Source organism: Cornus florida, unplaced genomic scaffold (genome assembly GCF_030987335.1).
Source record: "Cornus florida cultivar Cherokee Brave unplaced genomic scaffold, ASM3098733v1 CherokeeBrave_3.0.0_Hap2_Chr07, whole genome shotgun sequence".
In the NCBI taxonomy this organism is placed as follows: Eukaryota; Viridiplantae; Streptophyta; class Magnoliopsida; order Cornales; family Cornaceae; genus Cornus; species Cornus florida.
Genome location: NW_026775577.1, coordinates 13,053,650 through 13,081,097, shown reverse-complemented (window position 1 = coordinate 13,081,097; position 27,448 = coordinate 13,053,650). Strand labels below are relative to the sequence as shown.

Below are 27,448 nucleotides of genomic sequence, written 5' to 3'. Positions count from 1 at the left end.
CCAATAGCTTGAGTTTTGGGATTAAGAGTTATAATTGGTGGTAATTGGTGATTGAGTTGATCCATGCACGGGTCCCAACAGTGGTCCAGTCTTTGATGGTAACTGAAGATTGAGTTGATCCATGTACGGATCCCAACAGTGGTTCAGTTCTTGATTTGGCCAGTCGAAACTGGTGACTGATAAATTTCAACAGTGGTTTAGTCCTTGATTTAGCCAGCCGGAAGTGTTTCGAGTCTCCAATCATAATGAGAGCATTGCGAGTTCAAAAGAGAAAGAACATAGGGGACTTTTGTCCCACATCAGATCCCATTGGGCTTGCTTATCGAAAGAAAAATCCAAGTGAAAATTTAATTTAGTGTTTTTACTGTCTAGTGGTTCATTAGCGCAAATCAGCTATTAGTAGAGATAATCACCGTCCATCAACTCAAGAATTAGTTGTTGAGCCTCTCTTGATCATGTCAAAGGACTTCTTAAACTGAACCATCCTTGTATCACTTTAAGCTAATCAAGCTACAACATTTTGGTCTTTTCATGGTTAATAGAGAGCTGATTTACTTTCCTTTGATATAAATGTACTCTTTTTTCCTTCTTTTTTTCCTGAATTTGAATAACAACTGTACCCTTAATACTTGATTCTACATTATGAAAGTGGAATGCATTCAGCGCAAAGAGATAAGAAAATGAATTATTGACAAATTTTAATTTGCTGTACAATTCTATACATGAATGAGAGATTTTCTAGTGCCTGAAAAACTAAGTCACTGAAATGATATGGTGCAAGACATGAAACTGTACGTGTCACATAGTAATTGGTTCAGTAACTTTGACGTAAACACAAACGTGGAGAAAATGCTCAGGGTTCATCAAGTTGTTCACCACCCAGGTAAAAGGGATCTCCAATTTTGGCTCAATCCCTTGAATGCGGACGAGTTTGATCTCAGCATTATCCGATGGGCACGACTCCAATTGTTCACACAATGTTTCCCCTTCTTCTGAAGGCGATTTCTGTTCATCCTCAACTTCTGTTCTCGATATTTCATCGATGTTCAAGGGTTTGCTGTCGAAAAGCTCAGGCAGAAGAGTTTTCACTGCATCGCGTAAAGTGTAGCATTTACCTGCAGAACCTAATACATGAAAATGTAATTCCCAAGTCAAAAAACAGGCAAATGGCTCATGATTCACATTTTTCTGTTTCTTTTTTCATAAGTAGCACACGATACACATTTTCTCTTTACTCTTTTTCTTTCCTTTTTTCATTTTCATTTTTTAAAAAATAAATAAGAGAAACTCCATCCAAATGAAGATCATCTTTTTCCACATCATAATCTAATGGATTTAATCTATTAATAATATTGAAAGGCAACAACTAAAATCACCACATGCATGCACTTCTAGCAAGAGATTCCTTCAAAGAGGGGGTAAAAAATAATATGAAAACTGCAAGATGCAGGTTACCTTCTCCATGAATCTCAACAGGTCGGTTTATATAAGAGATTTTGTCCCAAGTATCAATAGAAGGTGCGTCTTCTAAATCATCAAAGTCTCCATTGACACTCCAAACATACAATCGAACTGGAATTCTACCTGACCAATGCTTAAACCATATGAAAACAGACATCAATACAACCAAAATTACAAATTCAACAAATAATTAAGAAAAAGAAACATAAAGAAAAACAATTGAAACCAAGATAAGGGTATGGTCGCTGTTCTAAGTTTCCCAATCAAAGATAATTGACATGAATTTTTTACCGAGAAATTTTAAATAAATATAATAGACAACATACCGGAACTGGGAGATATATATATATATATATATACTTGTACTATATTTGCTCATCCAGCCAAGCCAATCCAGTTAATATGGTTTCATATTGCACAAATCATGAATCGAAGCATCAGGAATCTTACCACACCCATAGATCATGCGCCTCTATGAATATAATTTCACAAATAAAATGTCTCTCTGCTTTCGATCCCAGCGACACATGGAATCATCATCATCATCCTTGCCTTTTTCCCAAACAAATGGAGATGGTCATATGAAATCTCTTTTTCCATTCTACTATATTACACGCCAAGTCACCTCTTAAATTCCATTTCTTAAAGTCTTTTTAATTTACTTCATCCCCCATTAGTTTTGGTCGGCCTCGTCTCCTCATTTACTTAAGTTTTTAGAATCATTTTTAATTACTTCATCCCACATTAATTTGGGCTGGTCTTGGTGTCTCTTATTTTATATGCAAACTAATCTTCCTTTTTTACAGGTGCATCTACGGTTTACGTTCTCTGTCTCCATACCATACCTAAGCCTACTTTATCATTTTTTATCACTAATAGACACCACTCATAATCTCTCACCCACAGTGTAAAACTGTCACTCCTATTATCTACTCCAACATTCTCATTTCAGTTTAATAAGTGTTTTGTTCTTGTTTCTTTTTTTAAAACCCAACACCGTTTCATATAACATAGCTGTGCCTAATGACCATCCTATAAAATTTCCCTTTCTACTTGGCTAGTATTTTTTTCATCACATAGGATACCACTAGCATGTCTCTATTTTGTTCATCTCACTCCCAATCCTGCTAGTAATATCATCATCTATATTCCTTTTCTTTTTGACCCTAAGTATCGAAAATGATTACTTCAAGTAACCTTTTGGTCTTGAATTGCTATTAGAATAATATTACTTTCCAAGCCTTTAATGCATTTAAATTCCATATGTTCCTAGTTATTCTTTCTCTAGACTTCTAATCCCTTTCGTTTCTAATGCATTTCTCCAAGTTCCGAATTTTGTTTCCAAGACTTCCTTAGAAGCATCCAAGGACACTATGCCATCAACAAACAACATGCACCATGGGATGTCTTCTTGTATATCTTTCGATATATCATCTAAGACTAGGGTAAAATAGGTATGGACGAAGCACTGATTCTTGGTGCAGTCCAACTTTTATAGATAAATTTTTAGTTTCCCCACATATGGTACGGACAGCAGTCTTTGTATTCTTATACATATGCTTAATGATAATTATATACTTAAAGGGACTTGTTTTCTTTATAAAGCACATGAAATTATATCCCTCGAAACCCTATCATATGCATTCTCTAAGTCTATGAAATCTATGTGTGAATCGGTTTGTTTCCTTCTACATTCTTCTATCAATTGCCTAATTAATAAATGGCCTCCACAGAATTTACCAGGCACAAATCCAAATTGGTTTTCCGACACTGGTTTCATTCCTTAATCTTTGTTTTATAATTCTTTCCCACAATTTCATTTTATAACTCATTAATTTAATTGCTCTATAACTACCACAATTTTGTATATCACCTTTATTTTTGTAAATTAGTATGATCATATTTTTTCTCCATTCATTAAGCATTGTTCTTCTTTTATTTTTTGATAAAATAAATCTGTTAGCAAATTCTATTCATACTTTTTCTGGACTTCTCCAATCTTCTATTGGTATGTTATCAGCCCTACCAATTTATTATTACCCATCTTTTTTAAGTGCATCCTCTATTTCGTAATTATTGATCCTATTTATCATTTCTGTATTATGTTCATCAATTATAATTTCTTCTTTAGAATTTCTCATTATGTTGTCCAGTAACACGGCATCTCCCACCAAAATGAGCTAAAAAGAACAAAGGTTGTTTGCCAATGAATTATGAACAGACAGCACGGATCAATAACATTAATAAATTTGCATAATAATGCAACCCTCCTTACTATCCTCACTCCTCCAAATTACTTTGATTTTTTTTTTCCTAGTTAAAATTACTTTGAATTATTTATTTCTAAAGGAAAAACCATAAAAAGTTCAATGCTAATGAATAAATTGTTAACTAATTCAAAGGTCATACAATGTGTATCTTAAAATTATGTGGACTTCTCTCACCTGTTTTGACTGGTCCAGTAGTATCTGTCTCAACTGTGCTTTGTCCGCTTTTTAAAGTGAGTGAATTCAGTTTCGCTAAAAGCTCCTCTCCACCCGTTCCAAGTTTGAGCTTAGATGAAACCCGGAGGTAGGCTTCCAAGTTCCCTGCCACAAAATTTTGTGTTGGAATTTGTTAAGTGATCAAATAAAAAACGATGTACCAAGAACCTTATTATCAGGTCCCTTCTGCTGTTCCAGAACCTTGTTATAAAATATAAAATGGTTCAGCAGTGCTGCATAGACATATTTCTGATGTAAGGTCACACATTTACATATGTTTATATGCATGAAACTAGAGCATAAATGGCCATAAACCATATCACACATTTGTGTTTCCATTTATTGTCTTTCCATTGTAAGAAAACAATATTTAGCTTTCTTCATAACCAGCTTCGACCATATTTAACTTGTAAACCCCAGCCACAGAGAGAGAGAGTTTGCATTCCAACATTAGTCCCACGACTGCTATAAAACCTTTTCAAGGTAAAATTATACCGAATGGCCAGACTGACACCAGGATCCACAACAGATTCACAAATCTACCTTGAAGTGCACTATAGCATGCAATTTATTTAACCTGTTTGATTAGGTCTAATCAGTCTTCTTGGTGGAGCTCCTGAGTAGTTTACCATAATCTTAACAGTTCTCAAATTATAATCTTAAAGTTTGTTGCCTCAGCTTCAGTTAAGAAGAATGAGCTTTGATAGTAGAACTGATTGTAATTATGGCTGTTATTTTTCTAGTATGGATAGCTTCAACAAATGATTTGTCATGTTTGTGTCGTAATACTCATAAAAAGAAAGATGAGAAAAAAAGCAAAAAATAAAATAAAATGAAACTAGTCCTGATTGTTTAGTATGCATACCATTCAAGACAGCACGCCAAAGTTCCACTTGATCATTTTGGGACATATTCATGACATTCTTGCAGTTCCCATAGATTATATATGCCGCCTGTGGATAAATCTAACTATTGTTGAGATCAAGGCAGTCAAACTAATTGACAAAGCATAATCATTAAATCATTTCCACAGATTGAAATACATACGAAGTAGAAGCTGTTCCACGAATTATAATAAGGGCTAAAGCACAGGCAACTTCAATAAACTCTCATTTATGTCTTTACCACATACCAGTAAGCTGCGTCAGTCTCATTCTCTTTTCTTTTTCTTTTACTTTTTTTTTCCTTTTTTTGGCCGTCAAGTGTCAAAATTTTGGTACAACCTTTTGTTTTAATATGATCAAAGGAGATTATATAATAAATAATATTTATAAAAAATAGAATCAATCTTAATTACACTTATTTGAAAGGGGGAAAAAAGAGAATTTTTTTTTTATAAGTAGCAATGATGACAAAAACATTTAAAATCTACATATAAATAGTCAATTATCAAAAAAAAAAAAAAAAATCTACATATAAATAGTCAATTATACAAGTATACTTTGTGAGGGATCAATAATCAAATTTTTTTGGGGGAAAAAATATATATATAGATATGAATTCTAATATACAGATGGAACACAGAATACATGGCCAGAGAGACAACACACAAGAAAGGCCCTGTGTTCCTTCTCAGAAACAGGTCCAGTTTTCTTGTACTTGTAGTGCTAAATAAAAGGTCCATGAGCGGTAAAGAACTTCTTGCTGCCCTGCTTCAATCTTGCATCTTTGGCTTGTTCAAATACTTCTAAAATAAAAAGCAAGAAAATACAATCAAGAATCTCACGAACAGAAAGGCTACGACACTGGCATAAACGGTGCATTGGTTCGATCCTACTATAAATAATAACAATCACAGGTTGTGACTCACGAAATGGGGAAGTATTACTCGCTGCCATTTGGGCTCGAAAGCAGAGGTAGGAAGAAGTCCTTTCCAAAGATAGGAGTAATTAGTCTTTGATAAGGTCACTAGCTGACTACGCGATATCATGAAGGTCCGATAGAGACGCAATTTACATTTAAGGGGAACTCACTAGACCATTCAAAAAATGCTACGGAGTATCATATAACCAGAACAAGTATTAATTGCTTCCACATTCAAATGTTTGAGTTCCAGCTCCCAAATGCTGAAGTACTTACAAAGTTAACTACATCTTTATGAATGGAACACTCCAGGACAAGAGATAAAAGCAAGGTGAAAACTTTTTCTAACATATGGTCAGCCTAAATAAATAAGACAATTTAATACCAAAAGAAAAAGGAATAAGTACAAAAAATAAAGGAAACAATTATACCCTAACCTCTTTCAATGAATTGATAAAGCTCCATTTGACGCTGTCTTCACCCTCACAAGGGGTCAAAATACTTCCTGGGTATCCTCTAAAATGTACCTGCCGAAGGAAGATCCTAAATTTGAGTTCCAACCAGAAAATGTTGAGATGTATAACAGATTCCAACTTATTTCATCGTTTGAGAGGTTACAAATTATCAAGATTATGTACAGCAAAAAGGTTTCAGGACGCCATCCAAGGCTGTCTAGCCAACTTCAAAGTAAATAAGTAATCATAACAAAACGAAATGGCTTTGGTAATCAATCTACCATTAATACTAATCATTCACATAGCTGAATTTCATAGATTTTATTTTTTTAAAATAGTTTGGATTAATTTTTTATTTATTTTTAAATACGGGACATTTGGATAGAATCAACTCACTCCGTTAATTAGCATGCAGAACCATTCGGTTGCTTATAGCAATTAAAAACTTTGTATTGCACAACGTCTACAGAACATATTTTAGGATTTTTGTGGGAAACCATTAATAAATTGAATACTTATCTGAAAACGATTCTCGACATACTGGAATGAAGATTTTATATGACTCCATTCCAAAACAGTATATTGTGCATTCAAATTCTATGCGACCCTTCGATAAGACTCTTCACCCTCAATAAGTAACAATTCAGACACTGACATACGTAATAAAAATAAATAAATAAATTTAAGGGTAAAGTGCAACAAAAAAAATTCCTGCCACATAAAAAATGTGCAAGAAACACCCCTGCTATTTAGTATGTGCATATAAATCCCAATAATTTGAAATTTTGTAGCAAATTGACTCCTAATCGTTATTTTTTTACAAAAACCCCAAAGTACCCTTAATAAAATTTGTGCGTATAAGTGTTTTTTTATTTATACTTTAAGGACATTTTAAGTATTTCAGTCTTCAAATTGAGAAAACGTCCTTATTTGCTCAATTTGAAAAAGATTTGCACATTCTGTATATAGCAGGTTTTTTTTTTTTACACTTTACCCTTTTTTAAATTTAAAAACATGCAGACCTTGTTTTGCCTTAATACATATGAATTCCATAGTCCACACAACATATACACAAATACAAACACGTCCTGCTTGGACACATGGAAGTATGCAATACATACACTTGTGCATAAATATGACAATTGTTTGAGGTTCCGTAAATGATAGACAAACATAGCATGGATTATTTATCTTCAAGGATTGTCCAAAAACCTCCCTGATATTTTGGAACAGGTAACCAGTTTACCCGTTCACCCCCAACCCCCAGAATGATCTGCCCAACAACTAATTCCCAGCTCTGTCCCTTTGTATGTCAAGAACTCATATGCTGGAATCCTGCCAAAGGCATTCTGCTCTACAGTTAATACATACATTTGCAGCCAAATGAATCTGCATAAATAGTTTTTTTTTTTTTTTTCTTTTTTACTTTTTGAAAATTCCTTCAATATAATATTTTTGAACCGTTACGTGAAAGGTTTCTAGGTGGCAGTTAATATACCCAGCACCAAGGTAAGTTGTTGTAGGGACACCTTCAGAACTAACTACCTTTTATGTAATAACATGACATTTTATCTCCTAATTGTAAAGGCAGTCTCATCAGTTTATTTGTTCAGTCAAAACTTTAAAAAGAAAAATTCATTAGTGAGTAAAAAGAGTTGCCAAGATGCATTTAGAAACTTTATACCGTTAGGTTCCATGGTCTTTCAGGTTCTGCACAAAGAAGATCAAAAAGAACTCCTGTCGGTATATACCTGAAAGAAGCATGCATAATACTAATCAATGAAGGCACATCTCAAGAAATGAGATCACAGGTGCAACTAATATAATGTCTTGAGACTTCACAAAACAGTGTGAAAAAGCATCAGGGACTACTCTAAACTATTACAGGCCATCATAATTTTTCACCCACAAATCCTTTAGCACTACTTTTCTGAATGTGGCACACAGCACAATAAAATATACCTAGTAGTTAATATCAGAGAGCCAATATTCAACTCAAATGGTAGCTAACATCAAAAAGCCAATATTTAACTCAAATGAGGAGGGAAATGTCAGAATAACTAATTAGCATATATTTACCTTTTGTTTTTTCTGCTAGACAGCTATCATACTTTTCCCCCAGCAGTCAACATATTTCTTAATATGCACCATAAGGCTACTTCATTATGTAGTTTTATGAATTTGCAAAAAGGAAGCTCATTAGCTTGAAAATGTGTCCTTACCTAAATTCTCTTTTACACACACACACACACACACATATATATTTATATTTATATTTATATTCTGCCCACCTATTCATTTATTGATTTTTTGTTAATATTCTTCAGGATTAATCCATGCTTCATAAAGAGCAAGGCCTCGAGTATGAATCTAAGCCTTTGACATCTAAAAGTATTGTTTAACATAGATAACCCCAACATAAAAGTAAGCATTTTTTTTGCAAAAGATACTAGGCTTGAATGATATACACTTCTAGAAAGAAGCTTGACCTCCCTCAACCACGCCTTGCAATTGTGCAAATAACTTTCAGCATAAGAAACCACGACATTTTGTTTAACAGCTAAATAGGCAAAAGTCAAAACAGATACTGATGAGCATGATATTAAAATAAATATTAAATTTTCATTCTGACTAGGCCCATTCACCAACTGAGCAGTTATGTTCAAAATTTGGGTTTGTGTATGGGTGTGATTTATGCAAAATTTTACGCCAAACAAACACAAATAAATAATGAGCATCTCAGCCACGTGATAGTCATTTTAAAATCATATCCAAAAGATGAATAGAAAAAAAGTCACTTCTTGCTCCTAAAGACTCTCCAAGATTTGTTTTACACAGTTCCCGCCACATGATTATGCTACTTTTTCAACTTTAAGTGAATAATCTCATACTGCTAAGGAATTTCCACATATGACATGATGCATTTTCTCAATCAATAATGCAATTCAATAGTATTTTCTTATAAAACAATAAAAATCAGTAATGCTTTCTCAAAACACATTATTATCATACCACTTCAAAGGCAACCCTTTGTAGTCAAACCATACAGTATCTACCCCAGGTGGAAGTGAACTGCTGAAGAAGGGCTTAATGTGCGGAACTAACAAAGGCAAGTATCCTATCCGTGGAGCTAAGATCTGAAATCAAAGTTGAAATCGAAATTTAATTACCTGAAAAAGAGTTTAAAATGTTGAACAAATACTCTATAGGATGCCATGCTTGACCAAATCCTGGAAAAATGTATATGCATATGCCATCACCATGGAATGGCATCTATTCTATTTATTGGGCACACGGGTAGAGATTGTCTCTTCATTAAGGGAATCAGTAGATTTCTTCTGCTCGACCTATTTGGCGATTGATATTTATTTATACTTTATGGATGTCATATGACAAGCGTGGGTGGAAAGACATACATTGAGCAAAATAATAAATAATAAACTAAGGAAAAGTAGTAAAAAATAGCATAACACTAAAATAATTACAACACGAGATTATGCAGCATGGTAGTGCTTTACGGTTAAATTCTACAGAACCAAAAGCATCCGAATATATGTAAATATATATATATCATTACAAACTGTATACTCAGTCAAAAAGCCAATTTGATGTAAAGCTGCAAATAAGAGAAAGGGAAATCTGGGAATATCAGATGGAGCTTGCCTTAAGTTTGAGTGATCAAGCTTTGAATCGAATCTGAATCTCAATATATAGTTATTTTAGGTTCACACTACTGGTGGTTACATTTTTTACGTTTCAATGTCTCATTAACGATATGAATCAAACCCTCAACCCCACCACTCCCTCTTACAAAATCATGTCAACACCTAAACATTGCAATATAATATCTTCAATCAGATCACTTCATTTGGAAAAGAAAAGAAATGGAGGGATAACTATTTTCATGTTTGGTTTACCATTGGGGAAAGAAAACAAAGGAAAAGGAGAGATTTGGAGGTTAGCTTAACCCCTCATATTGAATTTTTGCTATCCTTCCAAAAGTGGGAGGCAGTATTTGGAGAGAAAGGATAGGCACTTCAATGAAAATTTTAAACTACTGAAACTATCCTTAAAATTTTTAAGAAGGAAAAATAAAAGACATTTGAGTCCCCTAGGGAATTATATCGATATTCTTTTCTTCACAGCCCCTTTCATTTTTCACAAGTGCAGCACATCACTCCCAGAGTTCTCTTCTCCAGGTCCCACATCACTCCATTTTAGGCATCCTCCATTTCTTTTCTGGTGATTTTCTTTCTTCTTTTTTTTTTCTTTTTTTTTTTTTTAAGTCACACAATCACTGCTCCGGCTTCCCTTCCACAGCTACTGTTGTAATACACGACCTGATATTCAACTAAATGATGCAAGTATTTAACCCTTACCAGCATCTATCTTCACCAAACCCACCCAGAGTCCGCAGGTGATCGCTGCTATAAAACAAATGAATATGGCAGCGGCACATGTACACAATGATACCCCACACTCCAATATTAGTCATCCCCACATCACCAATCTCAGTTTCAATTTGTGGGCATTCTCTCCTAATTAATACTTTGCCTGAGCAATATTAAATCTCACTCATCTTCTCAACAAAGATACCTAAATAGCATGCAACCTATGTTACATGGAGCACTCTTCAAAAGTAGTGAAGTAACCATGTCGGACACATACTGCTCGGACATGGGTATGAAAAATGTGTCTGGCACTTTTGGTTGGACATGTACTTAAAAAACATATCTAATCATTTAATTTAGTATTATTGTTACTTTAAAATGAGTTAAATGCCAATATTGAACACTATGTTACATAAAACATTACTTTACTCTAGAAAATAAAATAAAATAATTAAACAAAATGAAAATTTAGCCGGGTCCATGTATCCTTGTGTTTGGAGATTTGACACATCTGACGCATGGATACATACCCCTGCCCAACACACGTACCCAAGTCCATGTAACATAGCATGCAACCAAGTTGATGAACACCTCAATTCATTAGTCAGTTCAGTCAAATGTCAAGTTATAAGGTTCAGAATGTTACTAAATCACTAACAGGACACTGACTATATATTTACCTTATGCTATCACGGAAACCTTAAATATATATATATATATATATATAGGTTGTTCATGGAAGATGTTGATCAGCCAGAAGTTTGTGAACAGTTGTTATTGGATATGTGTTTTATTTTGTAATATAAATACAAAAAGGTAGAGAGAGAAGTAAGTAAAACAAAAAACAAAAGGGTATGATAGTAAAATTAATAAAATAGTTTCTTTTCTTTTCTCTTCTTTACCTTTTCCAAATAATAAAACAGGTTGTTGTTATCCTTTCCCTTCTTTTCCTTCATAATTTATCCAAACATGAATACAAGTTATTGTTATCCTTCTTTTTTTTTCCTTTTTTTTTTTTTAACAAGTAAAGATTGTATAAAGAAGCGTTCAAAAGGGGAACGCATCCCTCAGAAAATACACAAGGCCTAATAGGGCCTCTAAACTCTCAGGGAGTCCAAAAAATCAACTATCTCTTCCATGGATTAACAATATCTCTCAATAACCCAACAAAAAAGAGTGCTAATAATAGAGAATTTTGACTCCCCCATAGGAATCTCCTTTCCTTCAAAGGACCTCCTATTTCTTTCAAGCCATAAACACCACCAAATGCAAAGAGGCGTAACCTTGTTATCTTATATTTTCTTTCTTTTTTCCATCTTGTTTATCCAAATGAAGCTTTTAAAGTTTAGTAGTCAAAAAGAATTTTTGTAATTCCAAATTTGTTTGACAAGGACAGCAGTGGTCCATGGGTCTATTTTCAGGTCAAGTTATTTTATTTGATCTTTATATGTAATCTTTAGCAGATCTAGGTAATCTTATTAGTAAAAGAGTCAAAATTACCTATATTTAAGTAATAGTCCTAACAAGAGTAAGAAAAAACTAGCAATGGAGATGAGTCATGAAAATTTAAGGGTGTGCTTGGGATGTGAAGCATAAGAGGCTCTAGGTAAGATCCCAATATTTTTCTTTTTCTTCTCTTCTTATCCTAAATTACCAATCTCGAGTTATAGTCAAAGCGTTAGTTCAACTTCAACTATTTCATTCAGCGCCACCAAACGAATCCCCAATCAGCCTTAAGATTCTTAACCCGTTCTCCTAATTATTGGCCTTTTTTTCTTTCTCTTTTTTTTTTTTTTCTTAGTTGGTACTCACACAAATATGTCTCCACTGAGGCTTGAACCTCTGACCTCCCTTTGGAAAGCAGGAACCTAATACCGCTAGGCCACTGTCCTGTTGGTATTGGCCTTTTGTTTAATAGTAAAAAAATACTTGCTGCCCAAAGAAACAACACTTTTTTTGTGTCTGAATCTCCTGCAACCGATTACTTTTAAAACAAAGCCAACCTGTGTCATCTACAATCCCTATATTTTTCCTTTTACAGCTGATGGAGATGAGTAGCAACAACCTTTAAAGGTGTATAAAAGGCGTGGAAAGGAGGTTCTATGCCTTGATTTGGCATCTGCTAGATGATGTGGGGCCCACTTGGAACCTCGAATTATTAGGGTTTTGCTCCCATTGCGCCATTTATGAGCTTGGTGGGCATTATAATGCAACCAACCCAGGTCTTTATTTCCTTTTATTTATATTAGTTAAGAATTAGAAGAGTTGTGAGACTTTTCTATTATCACCATTACGATGAAAGTTGCAACTCTTTTCTATTAGCACCATTATAATGAAAGTCAAAAAGTCATGAGTTAAGAGTTTTGGTCTTATGGACTAGAGACTACCTCCATGTAATTCTGAGTCGCAAGTACAATTCCTATAAAGGAATGCGGTGTAATATTTGTTGAATCAAGGAATGAATAACAGTTGTCCAATGGAATTTCCTTGTAAGTGATTCACTAATACGAGAGTGTGAAACCTGCTCTAGGTGTGAAATATAGGACTAATGTAGGCTGATTTTAGTTCAATTCCTTTCTCTTTGATTTTATATTCTGCATCTCCACCATAAAACCTCGAACTCCAGCCCTGATTGCCTGAATTTCAGTTAAGTTCCTCCTCTTGAAGTCCTACATCAACAGCCTTGACTCTACAAGCTTTTTATAATCATGCCTCGCATAAACTAATAGTATATAGTAGTAGCATTATTCCAAGTTCCAATTTTCCCACATTAACCTAGTACATAAGCTAAATAATCCTATCATTTGATATAATTATTCTTCTATTCTGCTATCGCAATGGTGACGAATGGTGAACTAAATTCAAGGTTTGAAGCTTTATCTTGAGATCAAGAGGCACCATGGATTCAATTTTAGAGCCCACAGCTTCGGTTAAAACTCTTTGAAGGCTATTTGAAGGCTATTACAAATTTACAGTTGCGAGTAAGAATTTCGCTCAAACAAATATGATCTTATAAGTAGATGATTCTTTTCCGACTTCAATCTCGATTAGACCTCAAAACTGACTACCCTACATTGAAAATAGACCTGAAAACTTGAAAAAATACAACTGAGTATAGAAAGAATTCAAACAAATAATGAGAATAGAGTTCAAAATCACATTCAATTCCATATAAATTCAAATCGAAGAAACAAAAACAATAATAACAGTAAAGTAGATCAGAAAGAGGATTGATTGTGTGAAGATGAATTTGGAGTACCAGAGCGGGTTGAGGGGGAGGTAGAGTGGTGACTTCGGATTCGTCGAGATGAATCTGCAGCGGAATCGATCCTTCCCAAACGTACTTCTGCGCTTCCGTTCCTCTATCCATCTCTCCTCCTCTTCGATTCTAGAGAGAGAAAGAGATGTAGAGGGAGGCATCGACTGTTCATGTCACTTAAAAGGTTAACCCCACACTTCACGCTACTTTTTTTTTTTTTTTTTTTAATTCTTCTTTTGAAATATAAATAAATAAAATAGAAAGTTTTTTTTTGGTAAATGAAAAAATAAATAAAAGTATTCAACCTACGATAATTTAAAATTATTTTCCTCATCTAATTTTATAAAATTAGCCAACTAATCATTAATCACCAAATTCAGAATTTAATTCAAATTTGTGCATAATTTTTATAAATCCCAACTAAAGCACTTTGTTTTTTACTAGATTATAATATTATATGTAATGATTGACCTAATTAAAGTTTTGAGTCACTTATTCAATTTTAAATTATTAAATTGTTAACAGCAGGTTTGGATCTAGGAAGTTGGATAAAAATTAAAATATTAAGAATATCCAAATAAGTGAATATATGAAAATGATATGACAACTGTGTGTGTATATAGATAGGGAAAAAAAAATTTGTACGGAATAGTTGGAATAAATTGTTAGATTTACTTTTTTGATTAGTTAATTATGCAATAAATACGATAATAGAGCCCTCCACTTAATTATATTTGGTATAAATAGTCAATTAAAAAATATTCAATTAAAGAATGTATTGTCTTGTGAGTATCACTACTCTGTGTATATATATATATTATATATATCATTTTTTTTTTCTTTTCTTTTCTTTTCATTTAGTAACAAAAATTTTGACGGTTTGGACTTTGGATGACAATAATTTTTCATAATCATTTAACTTTTTAATAAAAATTTCTCATAAATGCGCATAAAATTATTACTTAATTAAAAACTTTGTACCATCATAATTCAACCTACATTTATATTCTTTATATATCAATGATTACATCTCGAAAATGAAATATTATGCATAGTTTTTTTTTTAAAAAAAATAGTATAATAGTACATATTTCTTTATCTAAAAATTCCAACGTCCATCAAAATTATTTTATGCTTAAAATTTCAATTTCTTTTCTTTTAAATGCCAAAAAAAAAATATTCATTTTAAACCCTAACAATTATTTTTTCTTTTTTCACTTTCTTCTAAGTAATTTTTATTCCCCACCCAACAAAATGTTAATATTATCTTTTGCACCGCTACAGTGAGCTCACGATTGATCACCGTCTTCTTCTGTAGCGCTTACAAACATCTCTCTCCTCTCCCCTCTCCCCTCTCCCCTCTCTCTCACACACATTTCAGGTACATCTCTCTCTGTCTCTCACACACACATTTCAGGTTATTCTGTTGTTGTACCATAGCCATCACTTGGACCACTCTCTTCATTCACAAGCGATAAATTCCTATTCCAACCACCAACTCATCGCCAAATCCAAACCCTAAAAACCCGATCTTCACCACTGCTACTGATTCATTACACCCTTTTCCGATGTCATGAGTTGCAGAAAGAAAACACCTTTCGAATCAAGGTACAAATTTTAACCCTAACCCTAATTCTAACCCTACAATTCTCAATCATTCACATGTGGGTTTGTTTCTGCGATCTGAGAACACCTATCAAGAAATGTTAGGGGCCGTCCAATTCGGTGCATTGGCGGCCTGTGTTGTCCTCTTCGTGCCGATGGGAATGGCCGGGTGGCACCTCAGCCGCAACAAGATGCTCTTCTTCAGCGGAGCCCTGTTCATCACTCTCGCGGTAGGTGTTCATCTCACCCCTTATTTCCCATCCATTTCCAGTTTTGTATCATCTGTATCTTCAGTAGTAGTGTTAGAGAATCGCGATTCTTGCATTTCTTTACTCCATGATATTGTATACGATGTCAAATTGAAACCAAGTAGGGGTGTTGAGAATTTGAGTAATGTGTCGAATCATGAAGAATTGTGGAGTTGGTCGAGATCTGCACCTGTCATGGCATGTGGGTTTCAGAAATTAGGCCGGTCTGATGCGTCCGATCTGCTTAACGGGTCGTGGGTGGTTGTGGCCGGGGACTCACAGGCGCGGTTGGTTGTGGTTTCTCTGTTGAGTTTGGTTTTGAGATCGGAAGAGATGGATTTGATTCGGGGTGGTTTGTTTAAGCGGCACAGTGATTATCAAATTGTGGTTGATGAAATTGGAATGAAATTGGATTTTAAATGGGCACCCTATGTATCGAATATAACTGATTTGATGATTCAATATAAGCAAAGTAAGAATTACCCTGATGTTTTGGTGATGGGGGCTGGATTATGGCATATGTTACATGTGACAAGCTCGTCGGATTTTGGTGATTCTTTACGAGTGTTGAGGGACTCAGTGGTCCCTTGGCTACCCATTTCTCCAGAGTTCAACACCGATGGGCCAGTGACAGGATCTGTTTCCATTCAATCCCCACACCTGTTTTGGCTCGGTCTGCCGATGCTTATAAACTCCATGTTGAATACAGAGGAGAAGAGGGAGAAGATGACAGATGCAATACAAGTTGCTTATGACGAAGAGCTTTATAGAAGTAAGCTCTTGCGCCAATCTGGTGGCCCACTTTTATTACTGGATATTGACTCTCTGAGTCGGAAATGTGGTACACAGTGTACAATAGATGGGATGCATTATGACGAGGCTGTTTATCAAGCTGCCGTTCATATTTTGCTGAATGCATTGCTTATTGAATCTCATCAGAAACTATGACAGAATAGTGTTGGTTCCTTTGGGGATCTCTGAGGCACCAAACTTCTTTGAGGACACAAAGGGGTTCTCAACAAATTAATTGCTTTTGATTCTTGCCAGAGATTACTTCCATCTCATATACATGATTTTTTCCAGGTTCTCCCTTTGGCTACAAATTAACTCAGTAGAGAAATTTTTGTTGTGGTGGTTACATTTCACGTTTCAATTTTTCCTTCTTTTTTCATATGTATGAATATCAAATGCTCACAACACTTGTATTCTATAGTTCATGTCTCGCATCCAATTTTGATGTGAACAGATACAAAAGTTCTGTATGAATATTTTGCTACATGTTTTGCAGTTTCATAGAAGCAATTGATATCTTGTTGAATTATGCCAATTTGGTTGATAGAGTTGCTTTTATAGAACTAGATTTAGAGATTGTGGAGCAATTCCAGCCCATATTGTTAAGTGGAAATGGGTCATATCCTTTCTGATATACGCTCGCGTGCATGTGTATTTACTTTCTTTTGTTTTCATTTTCTTTCAAGAAATTCGATGTTGTCCCTTTCAGAGTATAAGGACATCTACTTGTTCACTTGGTTTCCACAGGAATAGGTTTGTTTTGAGAGACATAAAAGATTATTTTACCTGTTAATGTCTATTTTTATCAGATACTATTATAAGGGGTACATGCATATTCTTTGGTCCTCTCGTTTGCATTGATTCAAAATTTTGATTTAACCAGCATTTTGTCGGTTTTGAAATGGGTTCAAAACTGTCCATTGCATTTATCCTGTTTGTAATCGATTTGTGAAGCCAAATCCTTCAGATGTTAGAGGTTCATCTTCAAACTGACCTGACAACTCGATATTAAATAAATAAATAAAAGAAGGAAAGAAAGAAAGAAAGATTTAAAGAAAAAAAAAAAAAAAAACTATATATAAAACATGTAAAAAAAAAAAAAAAAGTAGTTTAGCTATAGGGCTAGTTTCAGGTTGATAGGCCATAAGCTGTTAACTCTTAAGTGTTTGGCAGGTTCAACCTAGATTATGCTTCTAACATGCGCTTCTGTACTATATTTGCGGAAGTAGTATATAACAATAGCCCTGAGCTATAAAGATGAACAGATATTTGTTGATATATAACTCAGTACCTGACCTACCATGTGTTGCGTTGCTTTACGAAATATATGATAATAATGGACGAATAGACTGTTGAAGAAGTCAGATCAGCTTAATTCTGTTTAATGATTTATATATGTGAAAGTTATATCAAGATTCATTCTTATGCATCTATACGGCTCTGCACGAAGGTAGATGTGGGGTATTTCAATGTCTTTAAATTTACCATCCTGTTCTGTGAAGTTTCACCTGAGAAGATGGTACAGAGGGACAGCACCAAGCGCTTTCTCTTCTTTAGATATCTCATATAAGTATATGATTGTTCACTAGTTGTTGATGGTTTCACAAGGTAAGTTTTGGTTTTGAGTGTTATATTAAATATTTACGATAGAGAGGAAGGAGATTGGAAAGAAGTTTTTAGCTCTTTTTTCTTTTTCTTTTTTTTTTGATAAGTAGAAGTTTGTAGCTCTTTTCATGTTGATTTATGATGAAAAGCTAGATACTTTTTCCTGAGTGATTTGGGATCAGAGTATGGTGGACAGTTAAAAGCTTGTTAAGATATGATGATTTTAGGGAAAAAAAAAATATGGATGATAATCATGGTGGGACTGGAGGGGAGTATAAGGTAATAGGCAGATATGAACCGCTGCTCGACCTGTGGGGAACCTAAACAGGTGCAATGGTTAAGACAATAAGAAGTGTAATGATTATTTTAGTCAAATGTTGGAGAATTGATGATTTTAGGAATGGATAATGGAAATATGATGAAAGGACTCTAAGAAGCTAAAGGCAAGGGATAATGATTCTTAAACCTAATAGTCTAACCGAGGAGTCTAGCCAAGGTCGTCTTATCCATTAAATGCATTGGATAAGATCAAAATTTTCTGAATTGTCCAAAGACAGGAGATAAGTAAATTTGACTGGTTTGATGGGTTGTCGAATGGTGAATCAGTTGTGGGCTAAATGGACAGAACATTCTGAGAGAATATGATGAATATACATGTTGATGGAGAAGATTTGGGAGATCATAGTAGAGAAATTGATGTGGTGCTAGCTTTGAGGCTTATGTTTCTTGGGGCATTTAAGTGCTGGAATTTTTAGATTTCCAAGCCTTTTCTAGCTTTTCTTATTGGTCGCATATACTGTTGAAGTATGCTTAGCTTGTTGCAGCATCCTTTTTTTCCTGCAACAAGGCATGCATGCATTGAAGTCACAAAATGATATAAAAGGAGACATATTAAGCTTTGCTTTAATTTTTGGTATGATTTCTGGGAAAAATAATAATAAAACTTTGCTTTTAAAATTAATCATCATCATCCTTGCCATAACTTGCGTGAACAGGATCGGTCGAGTTATGCTTTTCTAATTGATTTATATTCCCTCTACATAACTCTATATCAATTAGAAGCTTTGCTCTTCTAATTGATATATATTTTTATGTAGTGAATATATGAGTCTAGTAGATTTATTATTTTCTGATAGTGAATACTAAGCATAGATTTTGATGTTGGACTAGGATGATCCTCCTTGTTCGAGGGGTCTTGTGCACCAAAACTACGCCGTTTTGGTGCACAGCACGGAGTCCAAAGCGGGTCACTTGGAGCCCCAACATGAGGTCCACGTTGGGTTCCGTGCCTGTGCACCAAAACGTCGTCGTTTAGGAGTGGAATTCAAATCCATGAGTTTGATGTTCTACCATTTGAAAGCTATAGATTTAAGTAATATATTCATGAATGGTGGGTAGCCTGGACATGGGAGGTTGACTATCCGTTGAGAGTTCCAGTCTCCAGGGTAATAGGGGACTGAATTTGACAAATTTTCCTCTGATTTTATGTCGTGTTTTCTACTCTTAACTCTCTGCGTTGGGCTCTATGATTGAATCAACTACCTAAATTTAATGACATTAATTAACTACAAGTACTATTTTTATGTTCTCTAATCAGTTTAGTTGAAATCCTTAATCTAGTATCTCTCTGCTTTGGGTCTAATGATTGAATCAACTACCTATATTTAATGACATTAATCAACTACCTATATTTAATGACATTAGTCAACTACTATTTTTATGTTCTGTGAACAGGTAGGTTAGAATCTTAATCTAGTGGTTTTTTGGTTCATATTGGTGAGACTTCTATTGTGACCTCCCCAATCAGTGGGGGGGAAAACTGCCTCCCCACAAGGGAATATTTGCAACTATGTAAACGTGTTTTGAAAAGACAATATCTATACCGTATGAGTCGAATCCCGAACATAATCTATCATCTTTAAATTACGTGTGTGCTCATGTTAAACAGAAGTAAAACATAAATTTTCTTCCATGAAAATAATAACGTGTGTGCTCATGTTAAACAGAAGTAAAACATAAATTTTCTTCCATGAAAATAATAAAACATTCTTTTTAAGTAATCCCTTTTTTTCTTTTTTCTTTTTTTTTTCTTTTGCCATACTCGGTCAATTGTTTTAGTAAATGAAATAAAGTTTAATATGAGATTAGAGAATGCACACACTTCACAAATTGTCTACTAGGGACTCGAACCTCTCACCTCCCCTTTGAAGAGGAGAGTGTATACCATTAGGTTCACCTCCCCTTTGAAGAGGAGAGTGTATACCATTAGGTTAATGGTCCATCACCTCTCTCCTTTGAGAGCAGTGGAGGTTATACCATCAGAAATTTTACATTCACAAAAAGAACGAAAAAAAACAGTGTAAATTCATTTGTGTAGTTCTCATCAATGATCTCCACAAAATTGGTTGAAGGCTCAGATTTGTTCTTGTCAATGAAGTGGAACTGAACTATTAAGGTACCTTGAAATGTATCGAAAATTCACCAAGTGTATAAATTAGCAAGAAGATTAAAAATGAGGGTTTATGGATGTCAAACATAAATAATTTCTTGGACATAATATACAAGAAAATAAGTAGAAAATTAGTATATGGAAATATAGTCACCACATAAATCATCAATACATAAAATTCAAATTTTCAGTACATCACACACTATAAAAATGCATGCATTGACAATATCAACATACTTATTCCATTGATCATCACTATTATATTACTAATAATAGTGATGATCAATGGAATACTTTTTACACCTCTTTGATAGTGACTAAAATACCACACAAACTATAAAAGGAACTGGTGCCTGGTGGTAACAAACATATCAACCCAATTAATAATGATGATACTTATCATCTCTGGATATTGAAATACTGGGCCCTCATGTCCTATATATATATATATATATATATATAATCTCAGTTGGAACAAGAAAGATTAACAACAGCTCATAACTTGGGTTTCATTAGTAAAAGGGTTTGTAACATGGGAACATCATTTAAAGCTACAATTTAGTTGCTTTGTTTACTTGTCAATAAACAATTTAAGTATGCTCTCCCATTGAATTTTAAATTGTTCAACCAAATCATTTGCAACCTAACATCTATTCATCCCTTCAAAAATACCCATCAACACATACACCTGCTTTCTAAACACAATAAAAAATATATTTTTTTGACAAAAAGTTTTTCTATCAACATTTTTTTTTTCTTGGTGTTGCTTATAAAGATTCAAATTGCTTGCCTTCAAAGGTTTGCCCAAAATCCCAATTTTTGGGAGCAACACTGTAAGATGTAAGTGTGACACCATCGCTGCTAGTGACCTCGAATGAGAGAGGTTGATTCTTCAAATCAGCATTTAAATGCCAGTTTTGGCCCCAATTCCTACCCATTGGAAGCCAACCTGTCTTCGAACCCTTAACCTTCACTGCCACTATGTCTCCAGCACCAGCAACATTGCTGATCAGCACCGACATGAATATTGTTGAACCGTTAATGGTAAACCGAATGCCTCCTTCCTTTCTGCATTTGATCCTGTCCAAAATCAAAAGCAAGTGGAATGAGATAAAAAATAGAGTTACTGGAACTTGTGCGGTACTCTCACAAATGCCAATTGGATAGAACAAAATAAAAGTAGATCATTAGCAAACATAAACCTAGTCTAGAAATTCATTTAACTTGGATAAAATATTAAGGAGCCGCATATCTAGGAAAAAAATGCAGGGGGAGCATCCAATTCATCATCATCGTCTTCATCATCCTTGCCTTTATGCCATACAAATGGGGTCGGCAAAGGAGGAGCATCTAAGTGAAGACTTTCATTTCTAAAGGTGACAGGTGAATTGGGGATGCAGTCATCTGTCATCATAATAAATTGGTTTCTTCCTCAATTACAAACCAGAAATGTTGCACTCAAATTTATGTCAATAGTACTCTAAGTTGTTCTCTCTTTTTGCATAATAGAGGCATAATATATACTAGGTATGATTAGTTAATTGAGAACGATGGCTTTAGAAAGCTTATGTCATGCTTCTTGGGGCTAAATTGGTCTTGGCCCTTTGGCAGAAATATTGAGTAGAGTGTCCGGTAAAAATCCTCCCCTCCCTCCTCTAGAAAAGTTGTCTGATAGGAAAGATTCCTCTGATATATCAATGAATGTCATGCTTTTTTTTCTTTCCCGGCACCTTGCATTGACACAAGTAACACTGGGTAATGCCTAATTACTGGAGAATAGTCTCCTTCATAAATAGAGCTTATAACGACAGCTACTTGCCATGGTCATAGTTTTGAAAGTTGATGGAATGAATTATCTAATCAGAGGATTGTGAGAGGAAAAGTCTTGAGGAAACCTGCAGAGCTTATATTAGCAGAGAAGATATGCTTATCAAGGAACTCATATATTGAGTTAAACCAGAAAAAATAAGTGGGAAATTGTTTTTAATGTAAGTTTTTCGCTAGGCACGCTGGAAAGGTATTTTGAGTCCTGGACAAAATGAGGGTTGACCTGGAATAATGATAGAGGAGAGTGGAAAAGTGAGCCTCTGACAAATTCTAGACATGACTACATGAGCCTTCGGTATAACATCCAGAATGGATGAAAAATTATGAAATCAAAGGCAGCAATGCGCACAAACAGAAGAAAATAACCGAGACAATTAATTGCATTGTCCTGATAATGGCATTCCCCCACTACCCTATTCTTCCACCGAATTAGAACATTATGGAAAAAATATATCTAGTTAATCGATAAAAGCCTGAAAAAATCAACCAACTAAAGAGGACCAAACAAGGCATCACACTGCAATATACAACAGCTTAGTTGGTGAGGTCTCTTGGATTCAGACCATGAAGGATGGGGTATTCTACCAGAACACAAATGTTGCTTATACAAGGTGGTGCCTTCCAAATGCCCACTCAAGGAAAAGAGGCACCCTAGAAGAAATGCCGCAATGATCCCGCAATAAAATGCTATTTCACTGCCCTAGATATATAATCTAGTATACATCCAAAAGGAGAGTATTAATGCCTGTACCTCTTTAGCAACTACACAGTAAAGGACGTTATTGACAGATCCAACTTACCTTACAGTTGCAATAAGGCAAGAAACTATCAATAAAATCCTGATCAAGCATTCATCCTGAATATTCATCTTCTGACACAGAAAGAAACTTCAGAACATGCTTGACAAGGCAGATATAAGGATTAAAATAGTTGAGTAGTCCAAAACATGTAATTACTCCTTGACACCTGCATCCATTTTAATGTTTCATCGTGTACAACAGTCCTGGAAACCTCAAAACTTGTTTTCCCGTTTCTGATTTTACAACTCCTTTAAATTCTAGCAAATTGAAACATTATCTTACTGGGCCACTCAGCATACTCTTCCACATAAGCATTCTTCTTAATCACAGTGCTGAACAAGTCGGTGAATCCTTCCATTTAAGGGGGTATATGTTCATGTATTGTATCACCCATTTAGAAAATCATAAAAACACATCCACAATAGCTTTCTAAACCACAACACCATAACTACCCCTTAACTCTGGAGGTCATCAGTCCATCACAAACATCCCAACAAACTATTTTATTGTTTTGAAGACCTTCAAATCCGCTTGCCGTTCCAACACAGCCCACCTCTTGGATCCTATGAATGAAATTCAAGTTAACAAGACGGCATTTGAATTCAACCGGCCCTAATATCCACCTAAAGAAGTTCTCATACAACTCTCAAACTTTAGACTCCTCGAAAATCAGAATGCATATCATGCCTCGAAATTTGATGGTGGGGTTGTTCTTTTCCTTATTCGATTTTATTTCTTAATTATTGTCTAATAATAAATTTTCAACTTAAAACATGAATAAAACCTTTTCCCGATATTTTCAGATTGCGTCAACATTGGTGGTGGACAAAGGCATTTGTCCTCAAACATGAACAGAGGTAGCATTGTCTATGAGATTGACGTTAAAAGTGGTTTAGAAGAAGTTTCAAACTGAGAGAATATTTCAATAAATCATTCGCACTTCCTAAAGGAACATTTCTTGATCAACCACACCCCAAGTTGATACGTAGCATGTACACCATTCAATCCTAGTGTTTACTTAAATCCAATGGAGAAAGATGTTGATATGGTAAACTTTAAAAGCAATATGCTAATGTTTTTTTTTTTTTTTTCAAGGCAAGAAGTGTTAGAAGTTAGATTAGTGAATGTAGAGAGTCAAAGTCTGGCACTCCAATCCAATGGAGAAAGATGTCGATATGGTAAACTTTAAAAGCAATATGCTAATGTTTTTTTTTTTTTTTTTCAAGGCAAAAATTGTTAAAAATTAGATTAGTGAATGCAGAGAGTCAAAGTCTGGACTATCACAATATGGGCAAGAATTGTTAGAAATTAGATTAGTGAATGCAGAGAGTCAAAGTCTGGACTATCACAATATGCTAATGTTTGACAGCTTAAGATATGCAACAAGCTGGACTGGTAGACTCCATCTACTTAATGCTGTCAAAGTACTTCATAGGCTTTAATTGTATACCTACCCCTTTGAAGTTTGAACAATGGAAGGAAAGTCATGCTCATGTGCCCATCAGCAACATGGGTCATCATGAGGCGTGTGTTAGCATCAAAGAATCTATACATGTGACGCCTAGTGGTTATGGACTTGGTGTGTGTGGTACCCTTTCCTTTTCTTTTCTTTTCTTCTTTTTTTTTTTTTTTTTTTTTTTGGGTGCATTGTCTCCAAAAATACCCAACCACCTAAAAAGAATTTGAACTTGAACCATAAACCTTCTACTGTGAAGGAGTCACACTGAGTTGCAACCCTCCGTTAAAAAAAAAAAAAAAAAAAAAAAAAAAAAAAAAAAACTTTTTTTCTTTGTAATTTCCTTTAAATCTGACAAAGAAAAACTCGAATTTGATGATACATTGACCTTCTACTTCAAAAAAATGAGGAAGTACAGAGTCACAAACTTACGACCCTAGGTAAAAACACGACCAGTTGAAAAAGTAGATAACATTTGAGGGTCGTTAAGTCTAGCTTCTTTGAAATTTCTCATAGTTAATGAGAAATTACTATTTTGCCTATATGTAGATTTTTTTGGGAACGAAATTGACACTTATTAATATTTGAGGCGTTAACCGACAGGGAAGGTCAGTGTGTAAGAGGAGATCCGTGCAATTTCGGTTCAGTGGGTCACTCTTTAACCTAAACATAAACCTAACAATCCTTTTTTTTTTTTTTTTTTTTCAAAACTAAATAAAAATAATAAAAAAAATTCTAGGGATTCTTGCATTCCAATAGTTGTACATAGTTTCAGTCTTTTAACAAAAAGTTAGGGATATTCTTGTCCACAAAGAACACCAAACACCTAGTATATGAATCAAATGACCAAATTAAAAAGAGATGGAGGTGGGGTACACGCTAGCACCAAAGCAAAGAACAAAGTGGAGAAGACAAAAACAATCAAACTGAAGAAATAGACACTGAGATTGAAGAAATAGACACTGAGATTGACAAGCATAAAATCAGTAATACACTAAGATTAACAAATGTGTGTCTATATACATATACACATATATAGAGAGAGAAAGAGATATAGAGAGAGAAAGAGTGTATACCTGCGATACTGTATAGGCATATTGCCAGCCTTCCAGATCGCAATCTTCTCGAATGCTTCGATCGGGAGGACGAAGTGGCTGTTAGGGGGATTACAGCGGCCGCCGCCGTCGGCAGTGAAACCGTAGTTGGGGACGCAGAAGTTGGTGGCGGTGACGATGATAGAGGTTCCCGGTATGCACCACCGGAGGTCCTCCACGCACCTCACCTGGAAGCACGCGCCGCAGATCTGGCCCCTCTCGAACAGGACGCTGCTCAGCCCCGCCGTCGCCAACCCGTACCCGCTCTTCACCAGGTCGCCGTACCCGCACGCGCCGCCCACCGCATCCCGGGGCTCCGCCGACGCGTAGTACGTCGCGCGCGCCGATCTCCACTCCGATGACGGAGCATTTGACTGCGACGCCGGCGGCGAGGATGAAGAGGAGAAGGAGGAAGAAGAGTAGTGGCCACTGACATTGATCAGTATAGTTGATGCTACTGTGAGAGCGAATATATGGAGCAGTAATAGATTTTGTAGATAAGCTGACATTTTTAGAGAGAGAAAGAGAAACGTGCAGAGAGAGGGAAACAGGGGAAGGAGGTGATAAACAGAAAGTTACAAAAGCATCGTTGATGGTTGTTCAGTGTGTACTACTTTTTTGAGTGTAGTTTAAAGTGGGAATAATTTTTGATTGTTTATTACTCTACATTGCTTTTACTTTTGTGATGCATGAAATTACTGAAATAGCCTGTCATGCGCAATAACGGTTGTATTTTGTCATTTTCTACTGTTTTCCTATTGTCAAAACAATCATTGGGCGTTAGTCACTCTGGTTTTCGTTTTTAGACCTCCAACTTTTATATCATTTGTAATGCCTCACTTCATCTTAGTAGTATGACATTGTCCGGTTTGGTTCGTGGCTTATACTATTTGTGTGATATTATATTCTTAGAGTCTAAGTCTACACGATTTTGTTTTTTAATTATATCTCGAAAAATATCGTATCGTTAGGAAATAGTTTCAGTACATATAAGCACCTCACATTTATATTTTTTTATGGTGGAATTGTGCAATCGGTAGGTGGTTCAGTACCTATTCACAACCTCACACGTCACATCCATCTACGTAGATCGCCACATATTAAGAGAAATCAGGAAATTGTTTTGAGATAATTATAAAAAACAGTTATTTAAAAACAAATTTTTTATTACTGATTGTTTATAATACAGAATTAAGCAAAAAAAATTATACAATTTAGAGTGACACCAAACGGACTTTGAGAATAACATTTTTATTTTGAATTAGTTAGTTGTTAAATTTTGATATTGCATTGTCTTAATAAATGCTTGTTGCATTCTAGAATTTGAAATCAATCTACAAAATTCATGATAAGTCTTAACTCAGTTCAATCCCTATACTATATGAGAATTATATTTATATATAGAAAGATTTATATTTATACGTGTGTAGCATGGAAGGTTTGCTCAATTGCAATTTAGCAAGACAAATGTACTAATGCTTCTGCAATCGTGGTTCACCATTTACTTCTGGATACAACCCAGCCCAATAGCCCAGCCCAATATTCGTGGACAGTGTCTGAATGATTAGCTCATATTAATTTCTGGCATGTTACATTCATCCTTTTTTGAAATTCTCACACTCGTTATTGCAAGTTGTTTTTATTATGAGGCTGCGATGTATACAATGTACACAAATTACCAGTAAAATTTGATCTGGAAAACTAATATACACCTCTATGG

At 34.8% G+C, this 27,448-nt stretch overlaps 3 protein-coding genes across 5 annotated transcripts; 1 reads left to right on the top strand and 2 right to left on the bottom strand.

The window, feature by feature from the left end:
• Positions 1-673: 673 nt before the first annotated feature.
• On the bottom strand, positions 674-14,042 carry LOC132266426 (autophagy protein 5). Of its 3 annotated transcripts, none has more exons than XM_059767296.1 (8): positions 13,853-14,041; positions 9,215-9,339; positions 7,887-7,953; positions 6,185-6,274; positions 4,810-4,897; positions 3,906-4,049; positions 1,456-1,584; positions 674-1,115 (listed from the first exon to the last, which is right to left on the bottom strand). In XM_059767296.1, exons 1-8 carry the CDS (start codon positions 13,961-13,963, stop codon positions 799-801), a joined length of 1,071 nt encoding a protein of 356 aa, XP_059623279.1. In that variant the 5' UTR covers positions 13,964-14,041; the 3' UTR covers positions 674-798. The 3 variants fall into 3 exon arrangements, with proteins under 3 accessions (XP_059623279.1, XP_059623278.1, XP_059623280.1); XM_059767295.1 differs by having other exon boundaries at positions 674-1,124; positions 13,853-14,040; XM_059767297.1 differs by lacking the exon at positions 9,215-9,339 and having other exon boundaries at positions 674-1,124; positions 13,853-14,042.
• Positions 14,043-15,135: 1,093 nt separating this feature from the next.
• On the top strand, positions 15,136-17,032 carry LOC132266424 (protein ALTERED XYLOGLUCAN 9). The gene has a single exon (XM_059767292.1). The coding sequence runs from the start codon at positions 15,556-15,558 to the stop codon at positions 16,651-16,653; it is 1,098 nt and encodes a 365-aa protein (XP_059623275.1). The 5' UTR covers positions 15,136-15,555; the 3' UTR covers positions 16,654-17,032.
• A 4,003-nt stretch (positions 17,033-21,035) lies between these two features.
• On the bottom strand, positions 21,036-26,451 carry LOC132266425 (expansin-A13). The gene is made up of 2 exons (XM_059767293.1): positions 25,711-26,451; positions 21,036-21,631 (listed from the first exon to the last, which is right to left on the bottom strand). Exons 1-2 carry the CDS (start codon positions 26,235-26,237, stop codon positions 21,319-21,321), a joined length of 840 nt encoding a protein of 279 aa, XP_059623276.1. The 5' UTR covers positions 26,238-26,451; the 3' UTR covers positions 21,036-21,318.
• Between the last annotated feature and the right edge of the window lie 997 nt (positions 26,452-27,448).

Coding starts and splice junctions, on each gene's coding strand:
- LOC132266424 (XM_059767292.1), top strand. CDS start 15,556: ATGTTAGGGGCCGTCCAATTCGGTGCATTGGCGGCCTGTGTTGTCCTC.
- LOC132266425 (XM_059767293.1), bottom strand. CDS start 26,237: ATGTCAGCTTATCTACAAAATCTATTACTGCTCCATATATTCGCTCTC. Junction 21,632..25,710: donor ATGCCTATACAGTATCGCAG/GTATACACTCTT, acceptor GATTTTGGACAG/GATCAAATGCAGAAAGGAAG.
- LOC132266426 (XM_059767295.1), bottom strand. CDS start 13,963: ATGGATAGAGGAACGGAAGCGCAGAAGTACGTTTGGGAAGGATCGATT. Junction 4,898..6,184: donor TTATCAATTCATTGAAAGAG/GTTAGGGTATAA, acceptor ATTTATCCACAG/GCGGCATATATAATCTATGG. Junction 1,125..1,455: donor TGTTGAGATTCATGGAGAAG/GTAACCTGCATC, acceptor TTCATGTATTAG/GTTCTGCAGGTAAATGCTAC.